The sequence below is a fragment of the Balaenoptera musculus genome, chromosome 3 (genome assembly GCF_009873245.2).
Source record: "Balaenoptera musculus isolate JJ_BM4_2016_0621 chromosome 3, mBalMus1.pri.v3, whole genome shotgun sequence".
In the NCBI taxonomy this organism is placed as follows: Eukaryota; Metazoa; Chordata; class Mammalia; order Artiodactyla; family Balaenopteridae; genus Balaenoptera; species Balaenoptera musculus.
The window spans coordinates 153,715,399-153,743,167 of NC_045787.1; the positions used below are offsets into that span (position 1 = coordinate 153,715,399).

General features: G+C 56.5%; 1 protein-coding gene across 1 annotated transcript; it reads right to left on the reverse strand.

Annotated features, from left to right (window-relative positions):
• Nucleotides 1–1,289: 1,289 nt before the first annotated feature.
• Nucleotides 1,290–27,769, reverse strand: WNT9A (Wnt family member 9A). The gene is made up of 4 exons (XM_036848912.1): nucleotides 27,605–27,769; nucleotides 8,157–8,413; nucleotides 6,793–7,055; nucleotides 1,290–4,509 (listed from the first exon to the last, which is right to left on the reverse strand). Exons 1-4 carry the CDS (start codon nucleotides 27,697–27,699, stop codon nucleotides 4,027–4,029), a joined length of 1,098 nt encoding a protein of 365 aa, XP_036704807.1. The 5' UTR covers nucleotides 27,700–27,769; the 3' UTR covers nucleotides 1,290–4,026.

Here is a 27,769-nt window from a genome sequence, read left to right on the forward strand (position 1 = left end):
ATGAGGCACAAGGAACCTGCTTCCGGAAGAGGTTGCAGGCTTAGAGTGAGGGAGAGAAAGCTGGGGGTCCAGCAGGCATCCTGAGAGGAGGCAGAGGGCGCCCTCCGGCTAGCCAAGGGCCCCCACACACAATGGGGGGTCACATGCCCACCTGGGATAGAGAGAAGGTGGCCAACACAGGGGCCTAATGCATGTACCCCAGGATGGGCTGAACCTCCAGCCGCTCTCTGAAGGACACAGGCCTTGAGGTGATGAGGGAAGAATTGCCAAGAAAGAGAAAGCCTTCTTTCCTAACTGGGCAAGAGAAGGAGATGTGCTCTGTCCTGTCCAGCACAGCGCCTGGGCCCACCCTTGCTCCACACTCCTTTCCCCGCTCAGGGACCAGGTCCCAGGTCCCCTGGACTGCAGTGGTTGGGGCTCTGTCCCCCAAAGTTCACAACCACCTGAACTTCAGGATATGACTTTATTTGGGAAAGGGTCTTTGCAGATTATACTTAGTTACTTGAGTCAATGATTTCAAGATCAGAGCATCCTGGACTGTCTAGGTGGGCCCTATGTTCCATGGCAGGTGTCCTCATCAGAGACAGAGGGGAGAAGACAAAGAAGACACGGAGATGGCCACATGAAGATGGAGACAGAGACAGGAGTGATGTGGCCACAAGCCCAGGAATGCCTGGGGCACCAGCACCTGGAAGAGGCAGGAAGGATCATCCTCCAGAGCCTCCCGAGAGAGCTCAGCCTGCCCACTTCTGGCCTCCACAGCTGGGAGAGAACAAATTCCTGTTGCTGTAAGCCGTGGCCCTCACCCTGTTTGTGGTCATTTGTTATGATTGCCCCTTGACTAATACAGGGGACAAAGCCCCCCAGCAGTCCCCACACTCCTGTTCCAGAGGAGAGAGTGAAACGGCCTCAGCAGGCACTCTGGTAGAGATGAGGGTTTGGAGGCCCACTGAGAGCACTGCTTGAGGGTGTGCTGGGACAGAGGCCAAGCTAGAAGGAGCTGGGCACGTGGTCCTCCAGTGCCAGCCTATGAGAGGATCCATGGGGCCACTCAGTGATGGGGGACCTGGGATATGGTCCCTGCACATGAGAGCTGCTGCATCTCCAGGTGCTAACAGGGAACTACCACCCCTCCCACCTCTGGGGAGGGCTGGGCTGGACTTGGTCTGTGAGAGACCTGTAAACCCTCTCACCTCCCTGGGCCCTCCTCCCTCAGGCCTCCTCCTCACACAGGCCCTTCTCCCCAGGACCACTGGAACCCCTCTGAAGGCAGCCAATGAGATGAGGCTATAATTTAAAAATACATTTATTTAGTGTTTCCATTTGTTTCTGTTCTGTTACACAAGGCCATTAAATAAATACATTCTCCAAGTCACTCGAGTACACACCTACTCGCTATACAGATGAGGTAGAGAAATCAACAGGCTCACACAAGACTTCTCTCGTGTGTGAATGCCCCTCTCCTCCCGCCCGCCTGGACCTGGCCCAACCAAGCTCGGAGTCACGTCTGTGCACGCTGAGCAGAGAGCAGGTGGCCGGGACCCGCCTGGCCCTCAGCATGGCTCTGCTCCTGCGGCCCTGGGGGGGTCGGGGGATCTGGACCCCGCCACAGAACATGTTTTCTTTTAGAGATCCTCTGCTGCACAGAGAGAAGCATGTTAATGAGAGGCTCCGTCAGCGGGAGTTGTTTCTTTGCTTAGCAAGACATTCTGATATATATTTATGTATAAACAAACCAGCCAGCAGACGTTTTCAATCTGCCTTGTTTAAAAAAATACTTTTCTTAATATTTATGACATAGAGCTAAATGTGGTATTTGATTAAAAAAAAATCCTTCCTCTGACTTGCCGCCTTTCCAGACCCAGTAGTGACCGAGCTACAGTCTTGTCATAGAAGCATGGCCAGCTCTGCCTGCTCCAGGCCCCAGCAGGTGGGAATGCTTGGGGACAACTGGGACGCACCCCAGCCTATCCTCACCCTCTCCAGCCAGGCGTGAAGGAGACCGAGGGGCAGACCCACATCATCCACTGTCCCCTCCCAGGGGACATGCCTTGGCTGCACCACTCTGTCAGCATGCAGTTATTCATGGGGATGTTCTCTGAACCACAGGAGAATAAACTTTACTATTTACACTATAAAACAGGGACAAAGAGACCCACATCCACATAAATAGGTTTTCTTTTAAAAACAAAGTCCCCAGGGTTCCTGAAGCCCCTCCTGGACTCCGAGGAATCCCTTCACTCAGTAGTTCCCGTGTCCACGCTGCCACCCGGCTCTGTGCTTGCCCAAACCCCAGCGCACACCCTCGGAGCACAGTCGTAGAGCTCAGCAGGATGGGCCCAGGGCTGGAGGCCCCACCAACATGGGAAGTAGAGCTCCACACCTAGGAAGGGCACAGGGCAGAGGCCACACCCCAGCCAACCACTGACCACACCAACACAGTGTGCATGAGCACACACACCACACACATGCACAGACACGCTTACGCACATGCATGCACGCACACACGTATGCTCACACATGCACACACAAGCACAGACACCACACATGCACAAACATGTGCACACGGTCACACACATACATGCATCCATGTACGTTCATGCACACCCATGCACAGATGTGCTCACATTCTCATGAACACATGCAGATACATACACGTGCTCACACACAAGCATGCACGTGCACTTATGCATACACACATCACATACTCACACATGTACACTCATGCATGCACACAAACATGCTCATGCACACACACCACACACTCATGCATGCATACACACATGCACACATGTGTGCACACACCCTCAAACCAAATCAGGTCAGTGCTGGCCATCCTTTTCCCTTCCCTGCAAAATCAACAGCATGGCCAAGGAGAACAGCCTTCCATTTGCCATATCCTAACCTAGACTCTCTCCACCCATGTCTGTCCCCACCCTGCCTCCCCCACAGTGACAGAGAGCAAGCTGTGCCTTCCTCATGAAATGAACCTCCAAGGGGCTGGCCCTGCCCCTCTGCCCATGCCCACCTCTGGAGGAGAACAGGCCACCTTCTGCCACCCCCAGCCCCAGAATCTGCACTGAGGAGGCCAGAGTGTGGAGCCATGTGCCTGCAGGGTGCAGAGCAGGGCCCGTCCACTGCCCAGGTCAGCCTTGCTGTGGGTAGCCGACCTGGACCATGGGACCTGGCTTCCAGAAACCCTGAGGGTGGTGGCCAGACACAGCCTGCTTTACTTCTTCAAAAACAACGACAGCATGTCTCTCTGGATTTAGTGGTTTCATACGACAAAGCAGATCAGGAGAACAGTTTAGGAGGGGGCATGGAGGGGAGGGAGAAAGGGGTCCCTCCAGGGCAGGCTCTGCTGAGAGGGGGAGGAGCCACAGCCTGGGAGACTGCAGGGATGGAGAAAATAATAATTATATATTAGTTAAATAAAAATAACTTAAAAGTCACTGATATCACTCCAAAGAGAAGTACTCGATGTCAGAGGGGGCCGGCAGTATACCCCCTGCACCTGGGCAGCCAGGCACCTGCTCTCTCTCCTAGTGGTTTGACTCTCTAAGCCAGTGCTGGAGCAGGACAGGCCACAGGCAGCTCACACAGAGGCCGTGTGGCCACGAAGGTGTGCCCGCTGCTCCTCAGAGGGCACCCAGCGCAGGAGGGGCACCTGGTGACTTAGGGGGACACGGCTTGGAAAGCATCTGTGCAAAGCTCTCAGGTCATGGGGAGGGACAAACAGAGGGGACGCAGAGGTCAGACTGGGCCTTTGAGACGGGGAGACAAAAGGGCGGAGATGGCCGACCCAGCCAACCCCCTGGCCTCTGGCCCTGCCTTGTCACCAAGTATACTGGGGGCGCCCAGGTCAAGGACTCAGCCCCTGCAGGTCTAGACCCTTCACATGGCACACACCACCTGTACCCCTGCAGCAGCCTGGCCAGGCCCAGGGGCTCAGCCCCTGCAGGTGTACACCCCTCACATTGCACACACTACCTGCACCCCTGCAGCAGCCTGGCCAGGCACAGGGGCTCAGCCCTTGCAGGTGTAGACCTCCTCGCGCTGGGTACACTGCCTGCACTCCACATAGCAGCACCAGCGCACCTGGCACTGGCAAGGCCGGGTCACCACCCGGCTCTGTGTGTTGTGACCACGCCCGCAGCAGATGCTCTCGCAGTTCTTCTCACGGTGGCACCTGCGGCCGGCAGTGCCTGGGGAGAAGCGGCCGGCCAGGCAGAAGCTGGGTGAGTCGTCCAGGTGCACTAGCTCCGGTGTGCGGGGCAGTGGGTCGCCGCCACCCGTCCCTGTGGCACGGCCCCGCGGTGGTGAGAGGGCGCCGGCCTCGCCAGTGGCCTCATTGGTGGTGCTGCCCACCTTGAGTGCTGTCTCGTACTTGTGCTTCAGGCGCTTGCCCACCTCGTGGAAAGGCGCCAGCTGCCGCCAGCACGTCCGCACGGTGCAGGAGCCTGACACGCCGTGGCACTTGCATGTGGTCTCCACCCCGGCCTTGATCACCTGGGAGGGAGGTGGGCATGAGGGCCACTCTGAGCAGACTGGAGACCAGTCCCCAAGCACCACCCTCAGAGGGGCTGGAAGTGCCATTCACCCCAGGGTCAGACCTCATGGCCCCCCAGACCCAGGCCCAGGCAAAGGGGGTCACCACTGCTCATCACCCAGGCTCCCTGGCACCCACGCTGTCCCTCCCTCTCCAAGCCATGGACCGCCCAGGACAGAAACTCCATAGCCAGCACCACACCTTCAGAGTGGCCACCGCAGCACCCTGGACCCACCTCCTGCACCATCATGGCCCTGCCTTCCCATCCCTGCATCCCAGGCTGCCCTCTGCAAGGCAGGGCACACCTCCCCACTAGCCCCACCCTGTCAGCAACCCCCCAGGACCACACAGTCTGTCCTCAGCAGTCTGCTCCTTGAAAAAGTAAGGACAAGCAAGTTAGCTTGCCTAGTGGACAGAACTGGCCACTAGAGTCTACGTTTGAGCTGACCATGCCCCTGTCTGAGCATAGGGATCAGATGCTACTGCATGGGCAGGCACCGTCCCCCACCCTGCTAAGAGAAACCTGGGAAGTGGGAGAAAGCCTCCAGAGAGGTCCAGATGGGAGGGGGTTGCACCCACCCCACACATGCAGGCAGGAGCAGGCATGGCCCAGCACCAACACTCCGCTTGCGATCTGGGAAGCTGCCTAAGACCCGGGCTGGGCCCTTCCCCTCCCAGGACTTGGGTCCAACCTGCAAAGCCGTGGAGTCAGCCCAGCTGTCCCACGGGGCCTCCTGCCTGACTTCCCACACTGGGGTCCCTAGAGGGACACGGGGAAGAAGAACGGCAGGGGAAGGGGAGGTCCCTCTCCCAGTGGGCCCCAAGCCAGGCCTGAACTCCCACACTGCCCCCAGGGAGAGTCGGCTCAAGGGGGATTAAGAAACATAGCTGCCCTCCAGCCAGGCAACAGAAGAGTCACATTTAATGATACTTTGCTGAGAAACCCGGACAAATTTAATTAAAACGAGGCGTACCCAGGACCAGCGGAGCTAATGGAGCACTTTCATATTCTGACTTTTCATTAATAGCTTACAAAAGGGCGAGTGCAGAGGAAAAGAAAGGGCCTCCCGTGGGGGACTTAATCAGCCTGCACCCCTCCCCAGAGGGCGGAAGGAGAGGCAGAGCTCCCGTGGAAAAGGGGGAAATTGATCCTTTAAGAAGCCCACACCTCAGAACTCTGGCTTCTCAATAAAGAGGGGCTCAGAGTGAGGCTGGCATTAACTACCTCACGCCCCCCTCCAGCCCCCAGGCTGGGGCTCCATATCCCAAGGGCTGCCCAGCAAGCACGCAGATCCCCCTCCCGGCCCCTGACTATCCCACAGCTCAGGCTGAGCCTTGGGAGGCGTCTGATTGTCCAGGATGTGCAGGGACTCAGAGGGTGGGGTGTTCTGTCCACAGTGAAGGGGGCGGGACCTGACGCCTCCTCCAGTGGCGTGGAGCCAAGGGGCTGGTGGGTGGGTAGAGAGCGGCTGCGGAGCCAGGTCCCCCCAGGCCCAGCCATGCCTGCAGCCAGCAGCTCCCAGAAGGGCCCAGCAAGAGAGCTTTTCACCTCGAGTCTTTTGTTTCAAGTTTCCTCGGAACAGTCCTGGCCACAGACAGGGCCCCTGAGGTAGGAGCAGCCTCCCCAGCTTGAGCCAGCCATACCCCCAGCTTTTCCCCGGGACCCCTGGACTACACACTTACCCGTTTGCTGTCCACCTGGGTCCCTGGTGACAGGACCACCCACCCCTCAGCCCTGGCAAGTAGGGCCCAGGCCATCGTCCTCCTGGTTAGATGGTGCCCAGCAGGCAGACCCTCCCTGTGGCCTTGACCACCCAGGACCCACCTGCCTACTCCCCAGCCAGCAGCAAGTAGGCCTTCTGGTTCCACCCAACCATGGGAGACCATGGGGCACCCCTCCATGGAGCTCCGCACCATGACAACTGGTATCCCTGCCCATCCGGTAAGTAATGAGCCTTATAAGCAGAAGGACTGGAGGCCCTGGCTGTCACCAGTGGCTGGAACAGAGCCCCAGAGGCAGCTGACTTCACCTCCTCCCAGCCCTCTCCCCCACCAATGCCCCTCCCTCAGCCCCTGCACCCCAGCCCTTAAACACATATGCACCCTGCCCGCCCCTCTGCACTTTCCCGCCCTGCTCCCCAACGCACGCCACCTGCAACCCCACACCCACCCCATGCCCTGCCCTGTGCCCTGTGCGCCCCCCACCCTGCACCGTTTCCCACTCCGCACCCCACCCCGCTTGCCTTCACACCCACGAGGTTGTTGTGGAAATCCACACGGGCTCGCAGATCCTTGCTAGACCGCCGACCCAGGAACTCCTTGACGAACTTGCTGCTGTACTTGAGATTGTCCCCGCAGCCACCCCACTGCCAGGCCTCTCGGTTCTCCAAGTCAGGGGCCTCATCACAAGTGCAGCGCTCCATGCGGCCTGCACTGCACGCCTTGGCCAGTGCATGCGTCAGGCCAGCAGAGGAGATGGCGTAAAGGAAGGCTGTCTCCTTGAAGCCTGGGGTGGTGGGGGCAGGGGCAGGTCAGCAGGCCACAGCGGCCCCCGTCTCACTCGGGTGCAGCCAAATCATGGCCTTCCCAGGCACACATTCCATATAGAGCAGGGTCTGCGGGAAGCATCCTTCCTGGTGTGTTCCACGCAGGGAGGGGCATACCTGCCTGGGCTGCCATGTGCACCTGGGGACAGGAGGTGCTCCCTTGTGCCCCAGACATAGGACTGGTCAGGGGCAGGAGAGAACCCAGAGTGTACTGGGCCACAGGTGTGCCCAGCAATCAGAGACCCTATCCATCTGGGTCTCCAACCTACTAGACTGGCCAGGGCACTCTGTGAGCCTTGCCATGCCCTGGGCCTCAGGTCCCTAGTTTTTTTTGTTTGTTTGATTTTGTTTTTAACATCTTTATTGGAGTATAATTGCTTTACAATGGTGTGTTAGTTTCTGCTTTATAACAAAGTGAATCAGTTATACATATACATATGTTCCCATATCTCCTCCCTCTTGCGTCTCCCTCCCTCCCACACTCCCTATCCCACCCCTCTAGGTGGTCACAAAGCACCGAGCTGATCTCCCTGTGCTATGCAGCTGCTTCCCACTAGCTATCTATTTTACATTTGGTAGTGTATATATGTCCATGCCACTCTCTCACTTCGTCCCAGCTTCCCCTTCCCCCGTGTCCCCTAGTTTTTAAAACAAGGCTGTTGAGAGACTCAGATGAGAGTCCCCCTCGGCACCCTCATGCAGAAGGAGACACAAGAGAGGAGGCTCCGTGCTCAGGGCTGGGGCACCAGCTGGACCCCTGCTCCTGTGCCCAGGCACTGGGCCTCAGCCACTGCCATGTGGCAAGAGCCATCAGAGCCGCCTCAGGCCCTGTCACAGCTGCCCACATGCGCCTTGTGCCACCAGCAACTGTTCCATGCAGGTGTGAGAAGGGACCGGGCATGGGGGAGAGGGCAGGAGGAAGGGGAAGGGGGGAGCAGGGGGGTCAGATCCCACCCACCGCCCAGTCACCTGGAACTCAGCTGAGGTGATGCACTAGGGGCGCACACCAGGGCTAGGAGGTCCTGCCTCCCTGCTCCGGCCCGGTGTCCCAGCACACTCACCTCGCTTGAGCAGGCTGGCCCGGTAGCGACCCTCCAAGGTACAGTTCCAGCGCTCAAACCGGAACTGGTACTGGCACTCGAGAGCACTCATGCTGACCGCTTCCACCAGCGTCTCAGCCACACCGGGGTCCCGGCGGCACATGCGCCGCTGCTTGCGCTCCAGCTTCAGCCGGTCGCAGGCCTTGTAGTGTGCCTGGGCAGCTGCTTCCGGCTCCAGGGTCAGCGGGAGGATGGTCAGGGGCTCACTGCCCGTCAGCCTGGGCACAGAGAGGCCAGAGTGAGCCCTGCCCCAGAGGCAGAAGGTGGGCGCTGGGCGAGGGCTGCAGATGCTGGGGCAGCAGAAGAACCTGCTCGGCCGGAAAGCATGGTGGCAACTGGACAGGAGCCCCAGTGGGCCCACCCGGGGCGCAGGAGGGGCAGCAGGCCCAGGGACAGGTACAGAAAGGCCACAGAGAACCTGGCAGGGGAGGGGTGGTGAGAAGGCCGTGGGACCCTTGCCCACCAGGCATCCTCTCTACACCCGCTTGCCCCCATATCCATTCACGCCCTGCCCTGCCAACTGCTTGTGGACCCCTGCCTGGCCCCCTGAATGCCCTGGGTTCTCACAGTGGCTGCCCAGTGAGCATACCTCAGGTACCCACATGGATGCTGACCCCTCCCCAACGAGTCCCTTCAGGGAGTCACACCCCAGCTGACACCAGCCTCACTGCCCAGGTCTGATGACAGGGGAAGGAACACACAGCTAGAAACTCATACACACACACCTGGGAAGACTGCCCAGCCCAGGGTATTGGCCAAGGGCAGACCACCAAGGCAGGGAGCGGGCACAGTTGCCTCAGGCCACATGAGACGTACATCTACCATACCCTCCCCGACCCACTCCCATGTCTGCTTACCCAGCTCGCTCTAGGACCCCCACCGTCTGCCATCCCCAGCTAGGGGTGCCCCCCACGGCCCTGTGGTCCCTTGAGGATGGCCCTGGCTCACTCCCTGTCCTCCTGCAGCCTGTGCAGACGGCCCCCATGGTTCCAATGGAGTCTCCTGGAATATGTGCACCAGATGGGGCCTCCCAGCCCAGGACCCAGGTGCCACCCAGGAAGTGGGATCCTGGTTCTTGTGCATCTCCACCTCTCCTCTTGGCTGAGCCGAGGCCCTGGCCTGGGTCCGTCTTCCTCTGTCTGGCCTGCCTGCCCCAACTCCTTACCACCTGCTCCATCCAGGGACTGACTGGCTCTGGCCTTCTGCCTGCTCTGTGCTCAGAACCACGGGCCTCAGTGTCCCCAGACAGACAACTGCACATCTGGGCTCCAGGAATGTCCAAGCCCAGCCCCACCCAGACCTTCAGCCCTCGGGAGGGAGAGGTGCCCACCTGGACGTGAATGGGGCTCAGAGCCCACTACTAGAGCATCTTTAGAAACAAGCCCTAGCCCCCACCTCTCCCCTCAGCCAACCCCAGGAACTAGGGGTATCAGGAGTCCACATATACTGGAGCCCCACATCGTGCCCCATCCCCTTTCTTGCTGTCCTTCCAAAGCCCCCTCAGGGGTACGGTGGCCACTGGGCTGACAAGGAGAGCTGCAGCTTTCTGCAGGGGAAGGGATGTGGGCAGGGCCTTCTAGAACCCCACCCTCTAACAGACTCCAGCAGTAATGCTGCAGGTTGAGGTTCCCCTGGGGACAACCTGGGGTACCACATTTTGTAGCTGCATGCACACACTCCAGCATGCCCTGCCCTGCCTAGTGGAGAGGGGAGTCGCTGCATCCACCCTGGTAAGGGTGGGGCCCGTGCAAAGCAGAATCAGCCCTACCCTGAGGCCTCTGGACCCCGGTCCCTGAAGGAGTTGCCCCTGTCTCACCCTCGCTGATCAGCTCCCTGAGAACAGCAAAGCAGGGTGCTGAGGCCCAGGAACCAGGCTGACAGGAGGCCCAGGCAGCACTGGGCAAGGAGGCCACCAGAACACCGGAGCAGACTGGTCAGGCCTAGGGGTGCAGAGCAGAAAGGACCACGACCCCCGACCTCTGCACACTTAGGTGCAGCATGAGTGAGGCCATGGTGGGCACCCTGAGAAGACCCACCCCAGGCCTTGGCCCTGCTCTCCACAGTGCTCAGAGCTAGTGTACCAGTGAGCTGTGGGAGAGCAGAGGTGGCAACTGCTTCCAACCCTGAGACCAAGGGTGTGGGTGAGCAGAGCCAACAGAGGTGTCCCTGCCAGCTCAAGTCTGTGCAGACATTGCTGAAGGACCCATGCCCCTCTCCGTAAGCAACACTCTGAATCAGGAGGCCCCTGGGTGTGCAGTGGGAGGCCAGCATGGGTGCTGGCTAGAGGAGAAGCTCCAAAGGTCCCTGAGACATGGACAGATCCTTTGTGGGCCACTGAGCAGTGGGGATGCAGAGGCAGTAAGACCTTCGGGGAGAAGACACATGAGCTTGGAGCTGGGACGATGCCTTGGAGGGGTAGCAGCACGTGCCAGCCCCAGTTACCTGCACCCCTTATCTAGCGTTAGGACTTCATGCCTCAGGACATGGGGATGTGGCAGAGGCTGACGTCAGGGGGCAGTTTTGTGGACTTCCAGGCCCCTGCCTGAGGACAGCTGCTGCGCTGGGGCAGGGAGCAGGCAGGGGCCCAAGGACCCTGGGCTGGAGGCCGGAAGAGCCACACTCCTCACACAAAGACAGCTCACACAGTGGAGACTTGTCCCCAGACAGGAATGTCAACAGCTGTGCCCAGAACTGCGTGCCACATGGCTGAAGCACTGTAGCCTCCAACCAGCACATCCCCCAGGCAGGATTCAGATTAACCAAGCTCCCACCGCTGCCAAAACATTCCGGTATCCAAGAAGACCCCTACTGTAAGGCCATCCTGGGGAGGCCTGGGGCCGGGCTGGAAAGGGACGAGGAAAGGGAGACAAATGGCAGGTGATGCTGCCTTCCAGTCTTCCAGGAGGCATTGGGGGTGCCTGTGTCTAAATTCTGCACATGGGCACTGCGGACAGGGCCCCCCCCCCACCTGGTGCCAGCCTGTGTCCACAATGCACATGAGGAGCTAACTCAGGGGTCCCCCACACCCAGGGCCAGCCCACATAGCTATAGGTAGTTTCACTCCCACCTGGCCTCAGCATGTCCACCAGGGTATCAGAGGCAGCTCCATAAACACAGCCACAGGCAAGCTGACACTTTCCTGAGGCCAGGTGGGGTCTACATCTGTTCTGGGCAGAAGGATGTGGAGGAAGGGTCAGCTCAAGTCCAGGAATGGCCATCTGAAAATCGTGTGGCCACATGGCTGAGGCCTGAGGCCCAAAGGCCAGGCCTTTCCTCTGAGCCATCACTCAGCTCCCATGGTAGGCATGAGGCTGAAATCCAAGAGGGCAGCACTCCTCTACCCCCCAGCGTCCCTCATCCCAAGGTGGCATGTCCCCACCTCTCTTTTATGGGGGCCCAGCTGCCCCCTGCCCAGGCCCCCTTAACAGTCAGTGTGGACTCAGTGCAGCCAGCCTGTGAGCTTATGGCCTGGAGTGCAGCGACAGAGGACAAACCCTCACGGAGGTGCCGCGGTGAGACGATGCATGGGGTACAGGGAAGAGGGTGGCCGTCAGGTGGGTCCGGGCTCAGTGGAGAAGGTCCCAGGGACAAGAGGCAGAAACGACAACACAAAGAGGAACCCACAGAAGTGCTGGAGGAAAGATGAGAGGTTCATAAAACATTCTTAGAGTCAGGAAGGCTTTTGTCAGAGTGACTCAGAATCCAAAATGCCTTGAAAATTTAATAAATTAGACTATCTAAATGTACGAGAATCTCTGCACAGCAAAAAGTAGCATAGAATCCAAAGACCAACAGACAAAGATCAGAGGAAATGCTGCAATTCAGATCCCAGGCCAAGGACCACATTTCTTTGCTTGTGTGTGGGCATGTGCATGTGGGCACATGTGCATGTGTTGCATGTACATATGTGGACACAGGTATATCTTTTCCTCTAGATCAATAACAAAGGAATCAACTGTTAATTGGATACAGGATATGAACATACAGTTCAAGGGAAGGGAATATAGCTGGCTGTTAAAAACTTATTTGCATTTCACTCAAAAAAATGCAAAATAAAACTATATTGATAGGTTATTTTTCATTCATCAGAGGAGCACAAATCAATGTCTGATAGGATTATTGTCAAGGACACAGGGAAGGAGGTGTTCCTCCTTGGCTGGAATTCTGGACTGACATATCTATAAAAATTCACCCACCAATTCTCCTTCTAGAAATACAGACTACAGATATGTTATCTTAAAACATATAAGAAAAAAAAAAAAAAATTTAATGTCAGCAAGAAAAAACGTACAAGCGTATGTCACTCACATGTTACCCAATGCAATGCTGTCATGCAAAAACACTGGAAGCACTGTTTGTTATTCAGAAAGACTGGAGATTGGCTGAATAAATGGGATCCATCCACTCCAGTATTCAGCAGGCCTCAGAAAAGCCGCAGCCCACCTGCTGTGTACACTCAGTGCAAGGCACAGGCCTACCTCTGCAGGGTACCTGCGTGCACACCCGTGGGTGCACGGGGCAACCCAGGATAAAGGCGGCCTGGGGCAGAGGAAACACGTTCTTCTCCCTACGGCGTGTGAGCCACTCACACGTTGTCCCATGCACATGTGGCCCATTCAAAATGACAAAGTTCAACATACAGCCAGTGGTATGGAGAAGCTCCCTACAGGCTCTCAGCCCTGTATGCCAGCCTGGAGCAATGGGCCTCTGCCCACACAGCCTATCTCCAGGGGCTGCACCTTCCAGCCCAGAAAGCGCCCAGGCCACCTGGCACAGCACAGACCCTCCAACCGCCCAGCTGCCCACACAAGTGCACCTGCCACTGTGCTCAACACAGCTGCCCCTCCCTCTCCGTGGGCATCTGGTCTGAGACAGGCGGGTCGATGGGCACATAAGCCTGCCCGGGAAGCCCATGGAGGACGTGAGTCCAGGTTGGCTGCCCTTGCTCCACCTGGCTGTCCTCTCCCAGCGCTGGACCCATTTCCTGGGAAGAAACGAGATCTAAATGTTGGTCTGGCACTTTACAACACTCAGGTGTCTTCAAAAGATATAATACACACATGGAAGTGAGCAGCACAGCTGGGAAACACAGCTCTCACCCAGCTCAAGAAGCAGCCTTGTGCCCAGGCACTCTCAACTCCCACCGCTAATGTCATAAACAACCTCCTAAACATCCTCCAAAAGCTTCCCCACCTTGCTGTGCACATCCAGATCTCCATCCAGCTGACACCAACATCTGCCCATGAAGTTTGGTGGGGCCAGCATCCCTCCCTCAGGATCCCAAAGGTTCCATCTCCTCGCTGCTCTGTGATGTCACAGCAGCCTCACATGTGGCTCATTTCCAGGCTCCACCCTGGGATTCCGTCAGGAGCTCCTTCCAACGGATTCCAAGGGCACATGTTGGCTCTGCATTTGCACACACATGACAGGGTTTGCTGGGGTGGTCATGACTGCTCTGTGCAATTTTTTACATAAATTTATTTATATATTTTTGGCTGCATTGGGTCTTCTTTGCAGTGTGCGGGCTTTCTCTAGTTGCGGTGAGCGGGGCTACTCTTTGTTGCAGTGCACGGGTTTCTCATTTTGATAGCTTCTCTTGTTGCAGAGCACGGGCTCTAGGCGTGTGGGCTCAGTAGTTGTGGTGCACGGGCTTAGTTGCTCTGCAGCATGTGGGATCTTCCCGGACCAGGGATCGAACCCGTGTCCCCTGCATTGGCAGGCAGATGCTTAACCACTGCGCCACCAGGGAAGTCCCCTGTGTGTGCAATTTTGAATCTCTCCATTGGTGAGAACAGCGTCTCTCTCCATTTACTCAGAATTCCTTCCTGCCTGTCTCTGAAGTCTTACACGTTCCCTCACTGAAGTCTGAAGTCTTACAGCCTCCCACAGGGCTGCCCTGTATTAGAGTCAGTCTGTGTTCCAGAGTGATAGTGTATAAAAATAAAATAACTTTATAAAGTCAGTCTTCCCTCTGTTGCTGACCTACAAAAGTCCAACTGACCCAATGCTGATTTAGTATTTGGTGACCTTGCTATGTGTTATAATTCATCTCTGATGATTTTCAGATGTTCTGTGTACAATCATGCAGTCTGCAGAGACACCAGTCTATTTTCTTACTAAGCGGTTCTTCCTGCCTTCCTACACTGGCTAGGGCCATCAGCATAATGGTGCAGAATCTGCCCGCTACCCTCTGGGACCCAGCCTACTGACCCCCAGCTCCACAGCCACCAGCCAGCACAGAGCTGTCCAGTGCCCTTGCCAGCATGTGTGGCCATGAAGTGAAGGAGAGAATTGTGGGCACCCCCACCAGAAAGTGGGGACCCTCATCCTTGCTCATCTCTGCTACCCAGACCCACCCCTCCAGACGCAAGGGCGCCCTAAAGACTGGCACTACAAGGCCAGAGACCAGGAGTCAATGCACTCACAGAGCCAGAATGTGAATGCTACATGAGACAAACGACTCCCATCATGCTTGAGGGTCTGTTAAGACAATTGGCATCACCCAGATTTAGACAACGGTGACGACAGGCATTCCTGTCTGACTCTTGGTCTTAAAAGGGAAGCTTTTGCCATCTCACCGTTAAGCATGAGGTTTGCTGTGTGTTTTTCTGGACACCCTGTATCAAGTTAAAGAAGTTCCCTTCTGCTTTTAGTTTGCTATGAATGTTTTTAAAATCACAAATGGATGTTGAACTTTATCAAATGTCATCCCTGCATCTTTTGATGTGTGATTTTTCTCCTTTAATCTGCTAAATTGAGGAATTTTACTAATTGATTTTTCTAATGTTAGACATTAAGCATTCCTGGAATAAACCCAGTTGGCCATGATAGGTTTTATCCTTTCTCTGTATTGCTGATGTAACTTGATGATGTTTTGTCTAGGATGTTTGCATCCGTGCTTGTAATATTCTTCTCCCATGCTCTTCCTGCTGAGTTTCAGTGCCTTAGCAAGAGTTTTGTTTTGTTTTTTTTAAATTTCCTAGAAGAGTTGTGTCAGATTAGAATTGTGTCTTCTTGACTGTTTGGTGGAACTTGCCATGAAGCCATGCAGGCTGACCTTTTCTTGGTGGAAAGATTTCCTTTCTGATCCAATTTCTTTTTCTTTTTTTTAGAACACCTTTATATATTAAGATATAATTCACTTACCATAAAATTTGCCCATTTAAAGTATATAATTCAGCGTTTTGTAGTATATTTGCAGATATGTGCAAACACCACCACAATTTTAGGATATTTTCATCACTTCAAAAAGAAACTACAGGGGCTTCCCTGGTGGCGCAGTGGTTGAGAGTCTGCCTGCCAATGCAGGGGACGCGGGTTCAAGCCCTGGTCTGGGAAGATTCCACATGCCACGGAGCGGCTGGGCCCGTGAGCCACAATTGCTGAGCCTGCGCGTCTGGAGCCTGTGCTCCGCAACAAGAGAGGCCGCGATAGTGAGAGGCCTGCACACCGTGATGAAGAGTGGCCCCCGCTTGCCGCAGCTAGAGAAAGCCCCCGCACAGAAACGAAGACCCAACACAGCCATGAATAGATAAATAAATAATAAATAAATTAATTAATTAAAAAAAAAAAAAAGAAACTACATAGTGTACTCTTTAGCTATTACCTCCCTATTCCCCTCCCCCAACTCCTGGCAACCACTAATCTACCTTCTGCCTCTGTGGATCTGCCTGATCTGGACATTTCCTACAAAAGGAATCAAACAACGTGTGGCCTCTTCTGACTGGCTTCTTTCACTTAGCACAATGTTTTCAAGGTCCCTCGATGTGGTAGCATGTAATAATATCCCATTGTATGGATATACCACATTCTATTTTTCTACTCCTCAGGTGATGGACGTTTGAGCTATTCACTCTTTTATTTATTTTATTTATTTATTTTTTGGCCGCGTCCTGCGGCATGAGGGATCTTAGTTCTCTGACCAGGGATGGAACCCGTACCCTTGGCATTGGGAGTGCAGAGTCTTAACCACTGGACTGCCAGGGAAGTCCCTGAGTTGTTCACTCTTCAGCTATTGTTCATAATGCCACTATGACCACTCATGTACACATTTTTTTGTGAACATATGTTTTCATTTCTCATGGGTATATACCCAGGAGTGGAACTGCTAGGTCATAGAGGAATTCCCTATTTAATTGTTTGAGGAACTGTCAGATTGTTTGCCACAGTGGCTATACCACTTTACATTCTCAATGCCCCAATTTCTTTGCTTACTATAGTACTAGTCAATATTTCTATACCTTGAATCTGTTTCTGTTACTTTTTTGGTTTTCTCCATTTCCTCTGAATTTGCAGATTTATCAGCATGGAACTGTTCATTACATTCCCTTGTTTTTCTTTGCAGAATCTGTGACGATGTTGCCCGTAGCTGGACACTAGCACTCTAAGCCGCCTCTTCACTGGGTTAGTCTCCTCAGATGTTTCTAAGACCTTCCCAGAGAGGGATCAGTTCATCTCTAACGCACGTTTTTTTGTTGATTTCTGCACTACTTCTACTTTCTTTCGGTTTACCTTACTTCTCTTCCTCACTTTTGTGATGGACACTTGTTGAGTGCTTCCAAGTGTCTCTCCACTTCTAAAATATGCATTTAAGCTACCACTGTGGCTGCTTCAGTCTCTCCGAAACTGCAGCCTCAGGACACCAGACTGAGCCTGACACAGCCCCAGGTCACTGACTAAAACAGTCACAGCTCAGATCACTGTGCTGAGTCTGAGTCTCTCTCTACTCTCATTTCCCTCTTTACCTTATGGCCCATTGAGCTGGTGTGTTCTCTCTCCATCCTCTTATGTTCTCTATCCTTACATCGTGTGTCTCTCACCCAGAGCCTATAATTAGACTCAGGACCTGACCACAACCCCAATCACCTCAGCCTTATGCCTGGAACATTTCATCCACTGGGGTCCTGGGGTCTCAGTTTATCCTTTCTGCTGGCCATGTCTCTTCTTTTTCTTTTCTCCTCTCCTGCCTTCTTTTGAGTTATTTTCATTATTCTGCTTTTCCTTTTGTTAATTTGAAGTCATATATTTCCATTATTTTTATGGTTACCCTCAAAATTACAACATGAGTCTATAAGTTACCCATGTTCAGTGTTGGTCAATACCACCCCCTTCTCGGTAATATGAGGCCTGAGAACACAACCTTGCTGACTCCCTGGAATTATATGCTGTTGTGTATTTTAGTTCTACATTTAGGACCCAACAGGAAGTTGTTCAATGTTCCCTTATCCCCTCCTTCCCTGTGACCTTCTCTTTGCTGTTCACTCCTTTTTGTGTCTGGAACACAGCAGGGCCATTTCCCATGCCTAAGCTGCGGCGTCAACATTTCCTTCAGAGCAACTCTCAATTTGTCTGAAAATGTCTTTATTTCACCCTCATTTTACAGTAATCTTCACCGAGCGTAGAGTTCTTGGCTGGCAGTTATTTTCTTTTCATGCACCAAGTGGATGGTCCCACCACCTCCTGGCTTTGCTCTCAGTTCTGAACTTAGCTGTCAGCCTGACAATCCCTGGAAGGTAATCTGTATTTTGTTTTTTGGGATTGCTTTGGTGTTTTGCAGTTGCAATCTGTCATGTTCTGGCATGAACATTTTTTTTTTTTTCTGCTTAGAAAGACACTGGGCCTCTTGAATCTTCTTGATTGTTCTGATCAGTTTCAGAAAATTCTCAGCCATTCTCTCCATATATCACCCCATCAGTTCCTCTTCTCTTCTACCTCTGGGCCTCTGGTGAAGCATGTGGGACCTCCTCACTGTGTCCCCAGGTTTCTCACCCTCTCTGCTTTCCATGTATCTGCCTTCCCATGCCACACTCTGTGTAATTTCTCTTGACCCATCTTACAGTTTGCTAATTCTCTTCAACTGTTTATAATCTGCTTTCAAATCAGTCTACTACTTAAAATTTTTCCCAGTTCTGTTTGGTTTTTCCAAACTTGCTGGGTCAGTTTTTGTGGCTTCTCATTCCTTACAGATATCCCAAGCTTATCTTGCTCCTGAAAGCACAGTGAGAGTTGTTTTATTCAGTGTGGGATGCTCTGTTTACTGGTCTGCTGCCATCATTTCTGCAAGTCCTTGGCTGCATTTCCTTGCACACCAAGTTATCTCTGACCATATGCTGGTCGCCGTATTTGAGAAACTGTTTGCAGGAATAATCTGAAGCACAGGATAAAGATCCCCAAAATTCACAGCCACCTGGAACCTCAGAATGTGCCTTCTTTGGAATAAGGGTCTTTGCAGAAGTAATCAAGGTAAGGATCTTGTGACCAGATCATCCTGGATTAGGTCTCACATTGCTGAGGGCTCACCCCCCTGACGAGCTCTGCAGAGAGCACACTCCAGCCCTGGGGCAGCAGGAAAGAACCTAGGACAGACAGAGCCAAGTCTGGGGAGGCCCAACCCCCTCTGTGGACCAGGTCTGAGGCTGTCATGCCTGACTGCTTGGGGACTACTAGCACAGCCCCTCTGAGCACCCAGCCAGAGGTGCTCACATCCTCACATCTGCCCCAAGGACAGCCAGGTAGCAGGACGGGCATTGTCGGAAGAGGGTGGGTGCAGGTTTGGCCCACGCTGGTACTGGAGCCATCCTTGTCCCACATCACTCAGCCCCTAGAACACCTCACCCCTTCCCACTCACAGTTGGGGTAGGGGACAGATTTCGATTGCCCTTCCTCCTGCCTACAGGCCCAGCCACCCCAAGGGCCACCCTGCCCGCAAACCCAGCTCCCCGGGCATGGGGAGCTGAGACCCTGGGCTGGGCGGAAGGAGAAGAGGCTGGAGTTCCAGAAGCCACAGCGCCCTGCCAAGGAAACCTCAGCCCCACCAGACGGCGTTTAATTTCTGTGTGAATCAAATTCAAAACAAATTCCAGTGCTGAGAACTGGTTCTGAGATTAACCCTCCATCCTCCCGTGGCCTGCAGCCTCCCACCCAAGCAGGCGGGTGTGGGGTGGGCATAGATGCCACCAGAGCCTGGGGCTCCCCGAGAGCTCCACCATCACTTGGTGTCCTGCCATGCCAAGGAGGAGGTGAGGGCCAAGGGATGGGGATGAGCAGGAGAGGAGGGCAGCTCCCTGTGTACAGGTCACACTGTGGCAGAGACCTTGTGTCTATGACAGCTGTCACCTCCATCAGCTGTGAGAACTGCCAGGCCCCGACTTCCCCACCCCATGGGGCCCGAAGATTCCAGGGCACGAAGAGCTCTTGGTCAGTCCACAGATCCATCACTGTCCAGGAGACTGCCTAGCGAAGGCCTGGCCACCCTGGGGGTCAGCTGGCAGACAGGACTCAGCAAACTCCACTACACTGGGACCCACAGCACTGCCCACCAGGCCTGGCATCCACAAGCCTAACAGAAAGGTCCTCGCCCACACTTGGCCCCTGAAGCGAGCAGAACTCGTGGGACCCCCAGACTCTGAGGGCCACCAGCCAACTGCCCCCTTTCCAGAGCAGGACGATGGAGCCCAGATTGGACAGTGGCATGCCAAAAGCCCCCAGGAAGGTGGCTGAGGCTGCATGGGACCCCCAGATTCACTGACTGCCGCAAGGAGAAGACGGGCTGCAGTGGCTTCATGGAGGAACCACGGTGACCAGGCCACCTCTGTGCCCTGGTCACCACACCCCCAGGCCTCAGAGATGGCTGTGGACCCACGACGGGGCTGCCACAAAGGACAGGCAAGATGCAGGGCAGGTGCTCGGAGAGCCAGCGGACCCCACCACCACCGCCGCCACTACCAGCATCACCTTGATATCTGGTTTCCTTCCTGGAGCTGGCCTCCCAGGGGCCTAGCACCATGCCAGGCACAGACGGGGGACACTGGGACAGCCTCAATCAACACCCCACCCTGGGGTGGCCTGAGACAGCCACTGCTGCTCCCTCTGTCCAAGAGGGAGCCAGGTCTGGTGTGCTCTGGTCTGGGAGCCCCTGGCAGCTTCCACTCTCGGGCCAGACCACTTCCCTGGCCACGTCTACCTCAGGTATCGCTAAGAAAAACAAACGCAGCTTGAGGCTTGCCTTTTTCCATTCCCTCGTCCGGCTGCCGGTCTCGAGGTGCAGGGCCTGCCAGCTGGGCGGCCGGGTTTCCTCCTGTGGCTAGGGGCACCGGGCCAGCCAGGGACCTCACTGGGAGGAGCAGGGGAGCATGGCGGGCCGTGCCCGCAGGTCACAGAGCCAGATGGCCAGCACACCACCCAGGTTGACACTGTCCAGAGTGGGGCTGCCCTCCTCTGGAGACCCTGGCCCAGCCCACAGATGTCTGTTAATGATTCGCCCCTGCAGGAAAACAGGCTGGTCATCATCCAGCCCATGCTACCAAGCCCCACTCCAGAGGCCTGCTCAGACCTGCTACGCACCATGGGCGGCCACCTGCTCCCACCTCCCCGACCCTCGCTCAGTGGGGTCCTCAGCCCCCGCCTCCCACCTGCCCCCTGGGAGCTCCAGCGGAGCCCTCTGCCCTCAGCACGGCACCCACAGCAAAAATGCCCGCAAAGCCTCTGTCCAACATCCAGGCCCCATTGTCTTGTGTCTGCTGCACCTGGCCCACCATCCGTGCACTGGAAGGTGTAATGGCCCAGCCAGCAAGTGTGGGTACAGCGTGGTGGAGGTCAGGGCCAGGGGTGAGCAGGGGTCCGGGCCACCTGGTGAACGAGCACCTCAGACCCCACACCAGGCTCCTGGGTGCAGAGCCAGGAAGCGGAGGGGAGACAGGGTCCATCACAGGCCTCGGAAGAGCCAGCCCAGCGCAGTTTGGAGGAGACATCACAAGGGAACCTCCTGGCTTCCCCAGAGGTGAGCTACAGGTAAGGAGCGATACTTCTGGGCTATGCTCTGGCTTCCTGGAAGAGGCAACAGCTGAGGCAGACCCAGGAGGATGGGCAGGCCCATGAGGACGGTGGCCCTGTTCCCCACCCACCAGAGGCTGACCTTCAAGCAGAGACCTGGCCTCACCCACTTCCCAGACAACTGCGCCTCCTCTGAAACCTCCTGCAGTCTGCTGAGCCAGGGTGGGCACTGCAGGGGCACCCCCACCTCTGGGACAATACACAAAGGGAGTCGGGTGCCCCCCAGGCTGGGATTAAGGGGGCTGAGTGCTGGCCCTGCTGACAGGTGTCATTTTTCTACAGCCAGGAAAGCCAAGCCAGGCCCCTTATCAGCTCATCGCTCCTCCCCGAATTCAGGGCCCACAGCCCCCCGGGAGGAATCGTGTGTGTGCATTCTTTTCCAGGAGAAAAAATACCCACACACTTCTATTGTCCTCTATATCACAAGGCCCCTGGGGTGGGTGGTGGGCGCCACCCTCAGTCTGGGGCCACCCTGGGAGCCTGGGCAGGATCATGCTAGTGCCCATGGCTCTGGAGTCAGGTCCTGGACCACAGTGGCAAGGACGGGGGTGAGATTAGGCCAGCTGTCCTCCCGTCCAGACGGCCGCCGGCTGTGGCAGAACATCTGCTCACACAGCTGAGGGGAGCCAGATGGCGGCGGCTTCCTCCTCACCTCAGACCCCACCAAGAGGCCGCCGGACTCCACGGCCTGTGTGCACGAGATTCCCAGCCCAGAGGCCCAGTCCTGGCCTGATGCTCCCACCTGCCTCTATCTGGTCTCTGTATTAGGGGGCCAGGGCAGGGCCCCCCCAGGAGCCTATGGAAGGGGACAATAGGCCAGGCAGGGGCCAACGGTTTGGGAGTCCACAGCCCCCCCAGAGAAGACTGGCCAGGAGAAGGGGGGAGGCAGGAGGGACTCTGGAGACGAGAGATGCAAGGGGCAGTGAGCTCCCCAAGGGATCCCCTCTGCCTCCCCCTCCTGCTCTTTCCAACTGCCTCCCCATGTCTGCCCTGGACCCATAGGCTGGGAACCTGGAACACCTCGGTCCCTCTGCTGGCGACAGAGGTCCTGGACCATGAGTCCAGGAAGAATCCCCTCTCCTTTGCAGGCAGGAAGCCCAGGCCCCTCCACACACCACCCCTCTATCCTCTCCTGTCCCTGGAGCTCCCTTCCCTGACCTGAAGCCCTCCCCACATCCCCAGGCACCTTCCCTCAGCCTGCTGCCCCTGCCCTGCATCCCTCGTCACCTGCTGTTCTGAGGTCTCACCCGTAGGGCTTCCAAGGGGCCTCAGCAATCTCCCTGCCAGCCCCTCAGCTGCCCTGGACACTGTGGATAGGGCCCCATCGCCTGGGCCCTCCCCCACCTCAGCTGCCAGTGCAGGCCTACCCTCTCCTGACCCTCTGAAGCACACTGCTCTCCATGGCCTCTCCCTCGAACACCAGATCTGAGGCCTTGCAGGACTGTTTCGGGCATGTCTGTCCGGAGGTGGGTCTCCATGGGTAGCACCTGCCCTGTTGTCCAAACCCACGTGACTCCCCAAGCTCCTGCCTGCTTAGCTCACAGCACCACCACCCCTGGCCGGGGAATCCCCTGGGACACCTCCCACTCTGTCAGCCCCTCCCTAGCCCCAGTGGACTCTGGGTCTCCCCAGCCTCTCTGTGAAAGGCTGACCTCCCCTACAGGTGAGCCCAAGCCCTCAGCCCCATACTCAAGCCCCCCAAGCCCCTGTCAGAGCTGTCTCATTCTCTGAGCAGGGCTCCATCTTATCCCTTGCCCACTCACAGGCTCACCGTACAGCCTTGTCATTCTACCATTAGGCTCGCTCCTGCTGCCCAGGAAACCTTCCCTCCTTCTTTCTACTCTAGGGACCAGCTGGGAGCCCCTCCTCCAAGCAGCCAGCAGGCACGTGGCCACACAGGACCACCAGCTGAGCCCCAGGCTCAGTATTCAGAGAAGCAGAGGAGATGCCCTCACCTCCTGGCACTGGTCAGTCGACCCTCCCTGACCCGCACTCAGAGCCCACTCTCACCCCAATGACAGCAGCCCCTCTGGGGCAGACCTCGAGCACAGTGCCAGGGCCCTCAGCTAGCCCCAACCCCAGACCAGGCTCCAGCAAATGAACAGCCACCTGCACCCTGGCCCTCCCACACAGTCCACTGGGGGCCAAGCAGGGGGAAGATCTGTTGTGAAGACCCATGGGTGCAGCCCCTGTATGAAGGGGTGAGAGCATGCCAGCTCACAGGTCAAGAAAACAGGTTCTCCTCAGTCCAAGAATAGATCTAGAACATTTAAAGAGCTCTTACAACTCAACAGAAAGACAAACAACTGAGCCAAAAAGTAGGTAAAGAAACTGAATAGACATTTCCCCAAAATAAGACATTATAAATAGCCACTGTGCACATGAAAAGATGCTCAACATCACTAGTCATCAGGGAAATGCAAATCAAAACTACAATGAGATACCACCTCAAATCTACCAGGGTGGCCAGGATTTAAAAACAAACAAAAAAATATGTTTTCTTTAAAATCAGAGAATTAACAAGCATTGGCGAGGAGTGGAGAAATTGGAACCCTCGTGCATTACTGATGGGAATGTAAAATGATGCTGTGGAAAACAGTTTGGTGGCTTCTCAAAAAGTTAAACGTAGCATTACTATATGATCCGACAATTCTACTTCTAGGTATGTACCGAGAAAAACTGAAAACATACAGCCAAAAAAAAACTTGTACACCAATTTTCACAGGAGCATTATCCACAATAGCCAAAAGGTTGAAACTACCCAAGTGTCTATCAACAGATGAATAGGTGGAAGAAAACTGCCATATGTCCAGCTAGTCAAATATTATTTAGTCACAAAAAGGAATGATGTACTGACTCTTGCTACAAAGGTGAATAAATAGTGAAAACAGTATGCTCGGTGAAAAGAGCCAGACGCGAAAGGCCACATATGGTATGATTCCATTTATATGAAATGTCCAGAACAGGCAAATCCACAGAAACAGAAAGTGGATTAGTGGTTGCCAGGGGCTGGGGGAGGGGGGGACGGGATATGAGGTTTCTGGGGTGATGAAAATGTTCTGGAATTAGATAGCGGTGCTGGCTGCACAGCCTTGTGGATGTATTAAAAACCACTGAACTGTATACTTCAACTAAGTAAATTTACAGGATGTGAGTTACGTTTCAATAACAAAAAGGCCTTTGGCCCTAAGGCCAATTGCCCCCCCCCCCCATTTGCAATGGTCCAGAGCACCTCAGCTGCCTTTCAAACTGGTTCCCAGCACCCCTCATGGGCTAGGGAAGCCCTTAGTGTCACGCCTGGTGCTGCCTCTTCCACGCAGGCCTCCAGGCTACTTGGACCAGAGAGTTGGGACGAGCCCAGACCTCGCAGCAATGCCCCACTCCCCCACATCACCCTGCAAATGTTTCCTGTATAATGTGGAGTGCTGAAGCCAACACCATGAAAGAGCCTCAGGGCTCACCATGCCCCTTCTTACTTCTCTAGAAGATTAATCACGTTGGAAGCCTCAGGCCTCCGCTGGCCTGTGCAGCCCCTGGATGCCTGTCTAGCAGTTTCCCCAGGGGCCTCTGCTGGGGGCTGGCTCAGCACAAACACGGGACCTCTAAGAAAAAGGCAGCAAGGTGCTGGGGAGCCCAGACCCTGCTCTGGCAAGCACAGATCCCCAAAATCCCCAGATCCAGCCCCTGGCTCCAGGCTCAGAGGAGCACAAGGGTGGCTTGCCCCAGGGCCTGGGGCATCCCTTCCTGAGCAGGTTTCAGCACACAAGGCCCACCCTTTAGCTCTATATTCTCACCTGAGGATAACGCCACGAGAGGAGCAAAGTATGGGAGAGCCCACCCAGATCTATGGGGTGGGGCAGGGGGCTGGTGGTTGGCAGCAGGGAGGGGTGTCCAAGTTTGTATCTCAAACTTGCCACAAGACCTTGGGACAGCCTCTTCCTGCTTAGAGCCAGGCTCCACTTCCTTCCAAGAGAGCATCAGGCCAGCTGTCTAGGCCCCCAGAGCACAGACATCTCTGTAGCCCCAGGAGAACCAGATGGAAACACCACCTGCTAATCACACCAAAAAGAACGGTCAGGCCAGGGAGGAAGAGAGGAGAGCCCCTTTCCCATGGCAGGCAGGTGACCTGGAGGGCCCTGCCTGGTGGCCAGAGGCTGAGCAGGACAGCAGGAGCAGGGCGGGTTGGGTTGCAGCCTGGGGGGGTGGGGGGGGGCGGGGCAGGGAGGGCTCCCACCACCCACGTGATCCTCCCCCAGGCCAGCCTCTCTGGGTTTCTGGGCTGTAACTGGAGCTGCCCTGCCTGTGAGCCTCTGTGCCAGGCAGAGCTTTCAGAGTGGGGGAAGGGAGAGGAGGGCTGGATCCCAGCTCCTTCCCCCTGTTCCCTCTGTACTTGGGGTGGGGAGGGAAGCCCCAGCACAAGGCACAGAGAGGCCCCCTGGCTCCAGCCCAGCCCTGCCTGGCCCTGCCTGCCTTGGGCCATCTCCTCCTCCTCCTCCCCTCTGGCTCCTGCCCCTTTACTAAGCCAGGAGAAAGGGCCCCAGACCCAGGCTCAGCCAGTCACTGCTAGCCAGAGGCTGGGCCTCCATGCCTGGTGCTATCCTGAGTGGACTCCAGCACCAGGTCCCTTACCTTCTCTGCCTGTGGGGTTGGCACAGAGCCTGCCATCCTCCAGGACCTCCGTCCACCAAGCTGAGTCTTGTCTCTCTTGTCTGGTGGCAGGGGGAGGGGGGAAGTGGGGTGTACCCCCAGCAGAGGCAGCAGAACTGCTTTCTATGCTACCCACGGGGCAGAACTTGGGAAGCCTCACTTGAGGGGGCCTTTGGGATTAAAGAGCAGGGCCAGAGGGCTAGCTGAAGAAGCCACAGGGGCTCCAAGCCCTCCTGACTTGCCACACAGCCACTGGCCACACTTCCCTGAAGGTACAAAGTGCAGAGAAAACATGGAGAAAAAGAGGGATGCTACAGGGGTTGGGATGGAGGGCGGGAGCCAGGACCCTGACCGCCACCCTGTGGGTCTGATCTTCCCAGAGAGAAAAGGCCAGCAGCAGGGAGACTCCAAGCAGAGCACAGCGTGGCGCAGACAAGCCTAGGGTGTGTCTGAAGCCTGGTGAGCAGACCCATGGCTGAGTCCGGACAGCGAGAAAGCACAGCTGGCTGACAGGCCATCGTGACTCACCGTGGACCTGCAGCCAGACAGCCAGCCTCTGACCCTCCCTCTGCCCGAGAGGGTGAGGCAAAGGCTGCGCAGATGGCATGCAGGGGCGTGCCAGCCTCTGCACAGCCTGAGCCCCAGGCAGGCCAAACCCACAGCCACAGCTCTGGCTGCGGGGTGGGATCTCCAGGGTAAGGAGACAGGGAGCTGACCCTGGAAGACAACCCAGGAAAAAAGAACAGGAGAAGGGGGAGGGGGGAGAAAAACACAAAGGGAAAGTTTCCCATGAAAATATTTTATTTTCTTTGAGAACAGGATACACCTGCAGGGCTTCTCGCCCAGTCGGCCTCTCCCCGCCCTGGCAGTGCCACATTTCTGGACCAACGGGGCCCTCTGCCGGCCAGGCCGCTGCGCGCCGGCGCCTGGTCCAGGGAAGAGGGAACAGGTGACGACGGGTGGAGGGCGGCAGCCCGGGAACGGCCGCAGGGCACGCAGGACAGGGACTGGGCAGGACGCGAGGGTGGCCTCGGCTCCAGGAGTGGCACGGGGTAAGGAGGCGGGGAGACTGGGGAGATCCGGAGGGCTGCCCACACGATGCCACCCAGACCCCGGTGTGCCCATCTGCAGAGTACAGCGAGGGTCCCCAAAGCTCGCCCGGCTGGACATCCCAGATCTGGGAGCGAGGAACGAGGAAGGGCAGGAAGGAACGTCGGAGAGAGACGAGCCCAAACCACACTAACTGCTGCTGCGGAGAAGCGCGCAGGGCAGCGACCCTGGAGGCGGCGGGAGGCAGCATTCACGGCTGGGCTGGGCCCTGCGCACCGGAGAGGTCCCACAGACGCGCTCCCGCGGGCCGGGGCCCGAGCGAACGTCAGAAGCAAAGCGCAAGAAAAATAAAATTCCTCCAGTCTGGAGTTTTTTTTTCCCTTTGGGGCTCAGAGCAAGGAACATCTGGATTTTGTACGTATTTTTTTGTTGTTGTTAAATTAACTTCTCGAGGAGAGAAAGGAGGGGGAAACTGCAAGGGGGGGTGGGTGTGCAGGGGCCAGGGAGGCTCCAGACGTTTGGCAAGAAATCCTGGCCTAAGGGAGCCGATAACCAGAGCTTGGTCCCGGAGCTCCAGGGAGCCTCACGCACGGCCGCGGGCGCGGCCGCAGCGACTACGGCTCCGGGGTCACGGAGGACCGGGGCCTCACGCCAGCCCGTCGGGTACGCCGGCCCCTCTCCGTGCTCCGCGCCACGGGGACACCGACTCGCGGACCCAGCGTCGCGGGCTCCGCAAACAAACAGCTCCAGGCAACCCGGGGGCCCTCGCTAGCCCGGGCACCGCGCCCCGCGCACCTGGGTCGCCCCCGCCCTCGCGCCCGCGCCGGCCTCGGGCCCGGCCCGCCCGCCCCGCCCGCCCGCCGGGCCGCCGAGGCACCTACCCGAAGTAGGCGGCCGAGGGGCGCAGCGCGGCGAGCAGCAGCGTCAGCGCGAAGGCCGCGGCCAGCCAGCGCGCCAGCAGGGGCCCATCCAGCATCTTGCCGCGCCGCGGCGGCTGACCATCGCGCTCCCGGCCCCGCGCTAGGCGCCCCGCGGCCGCCGCCCTC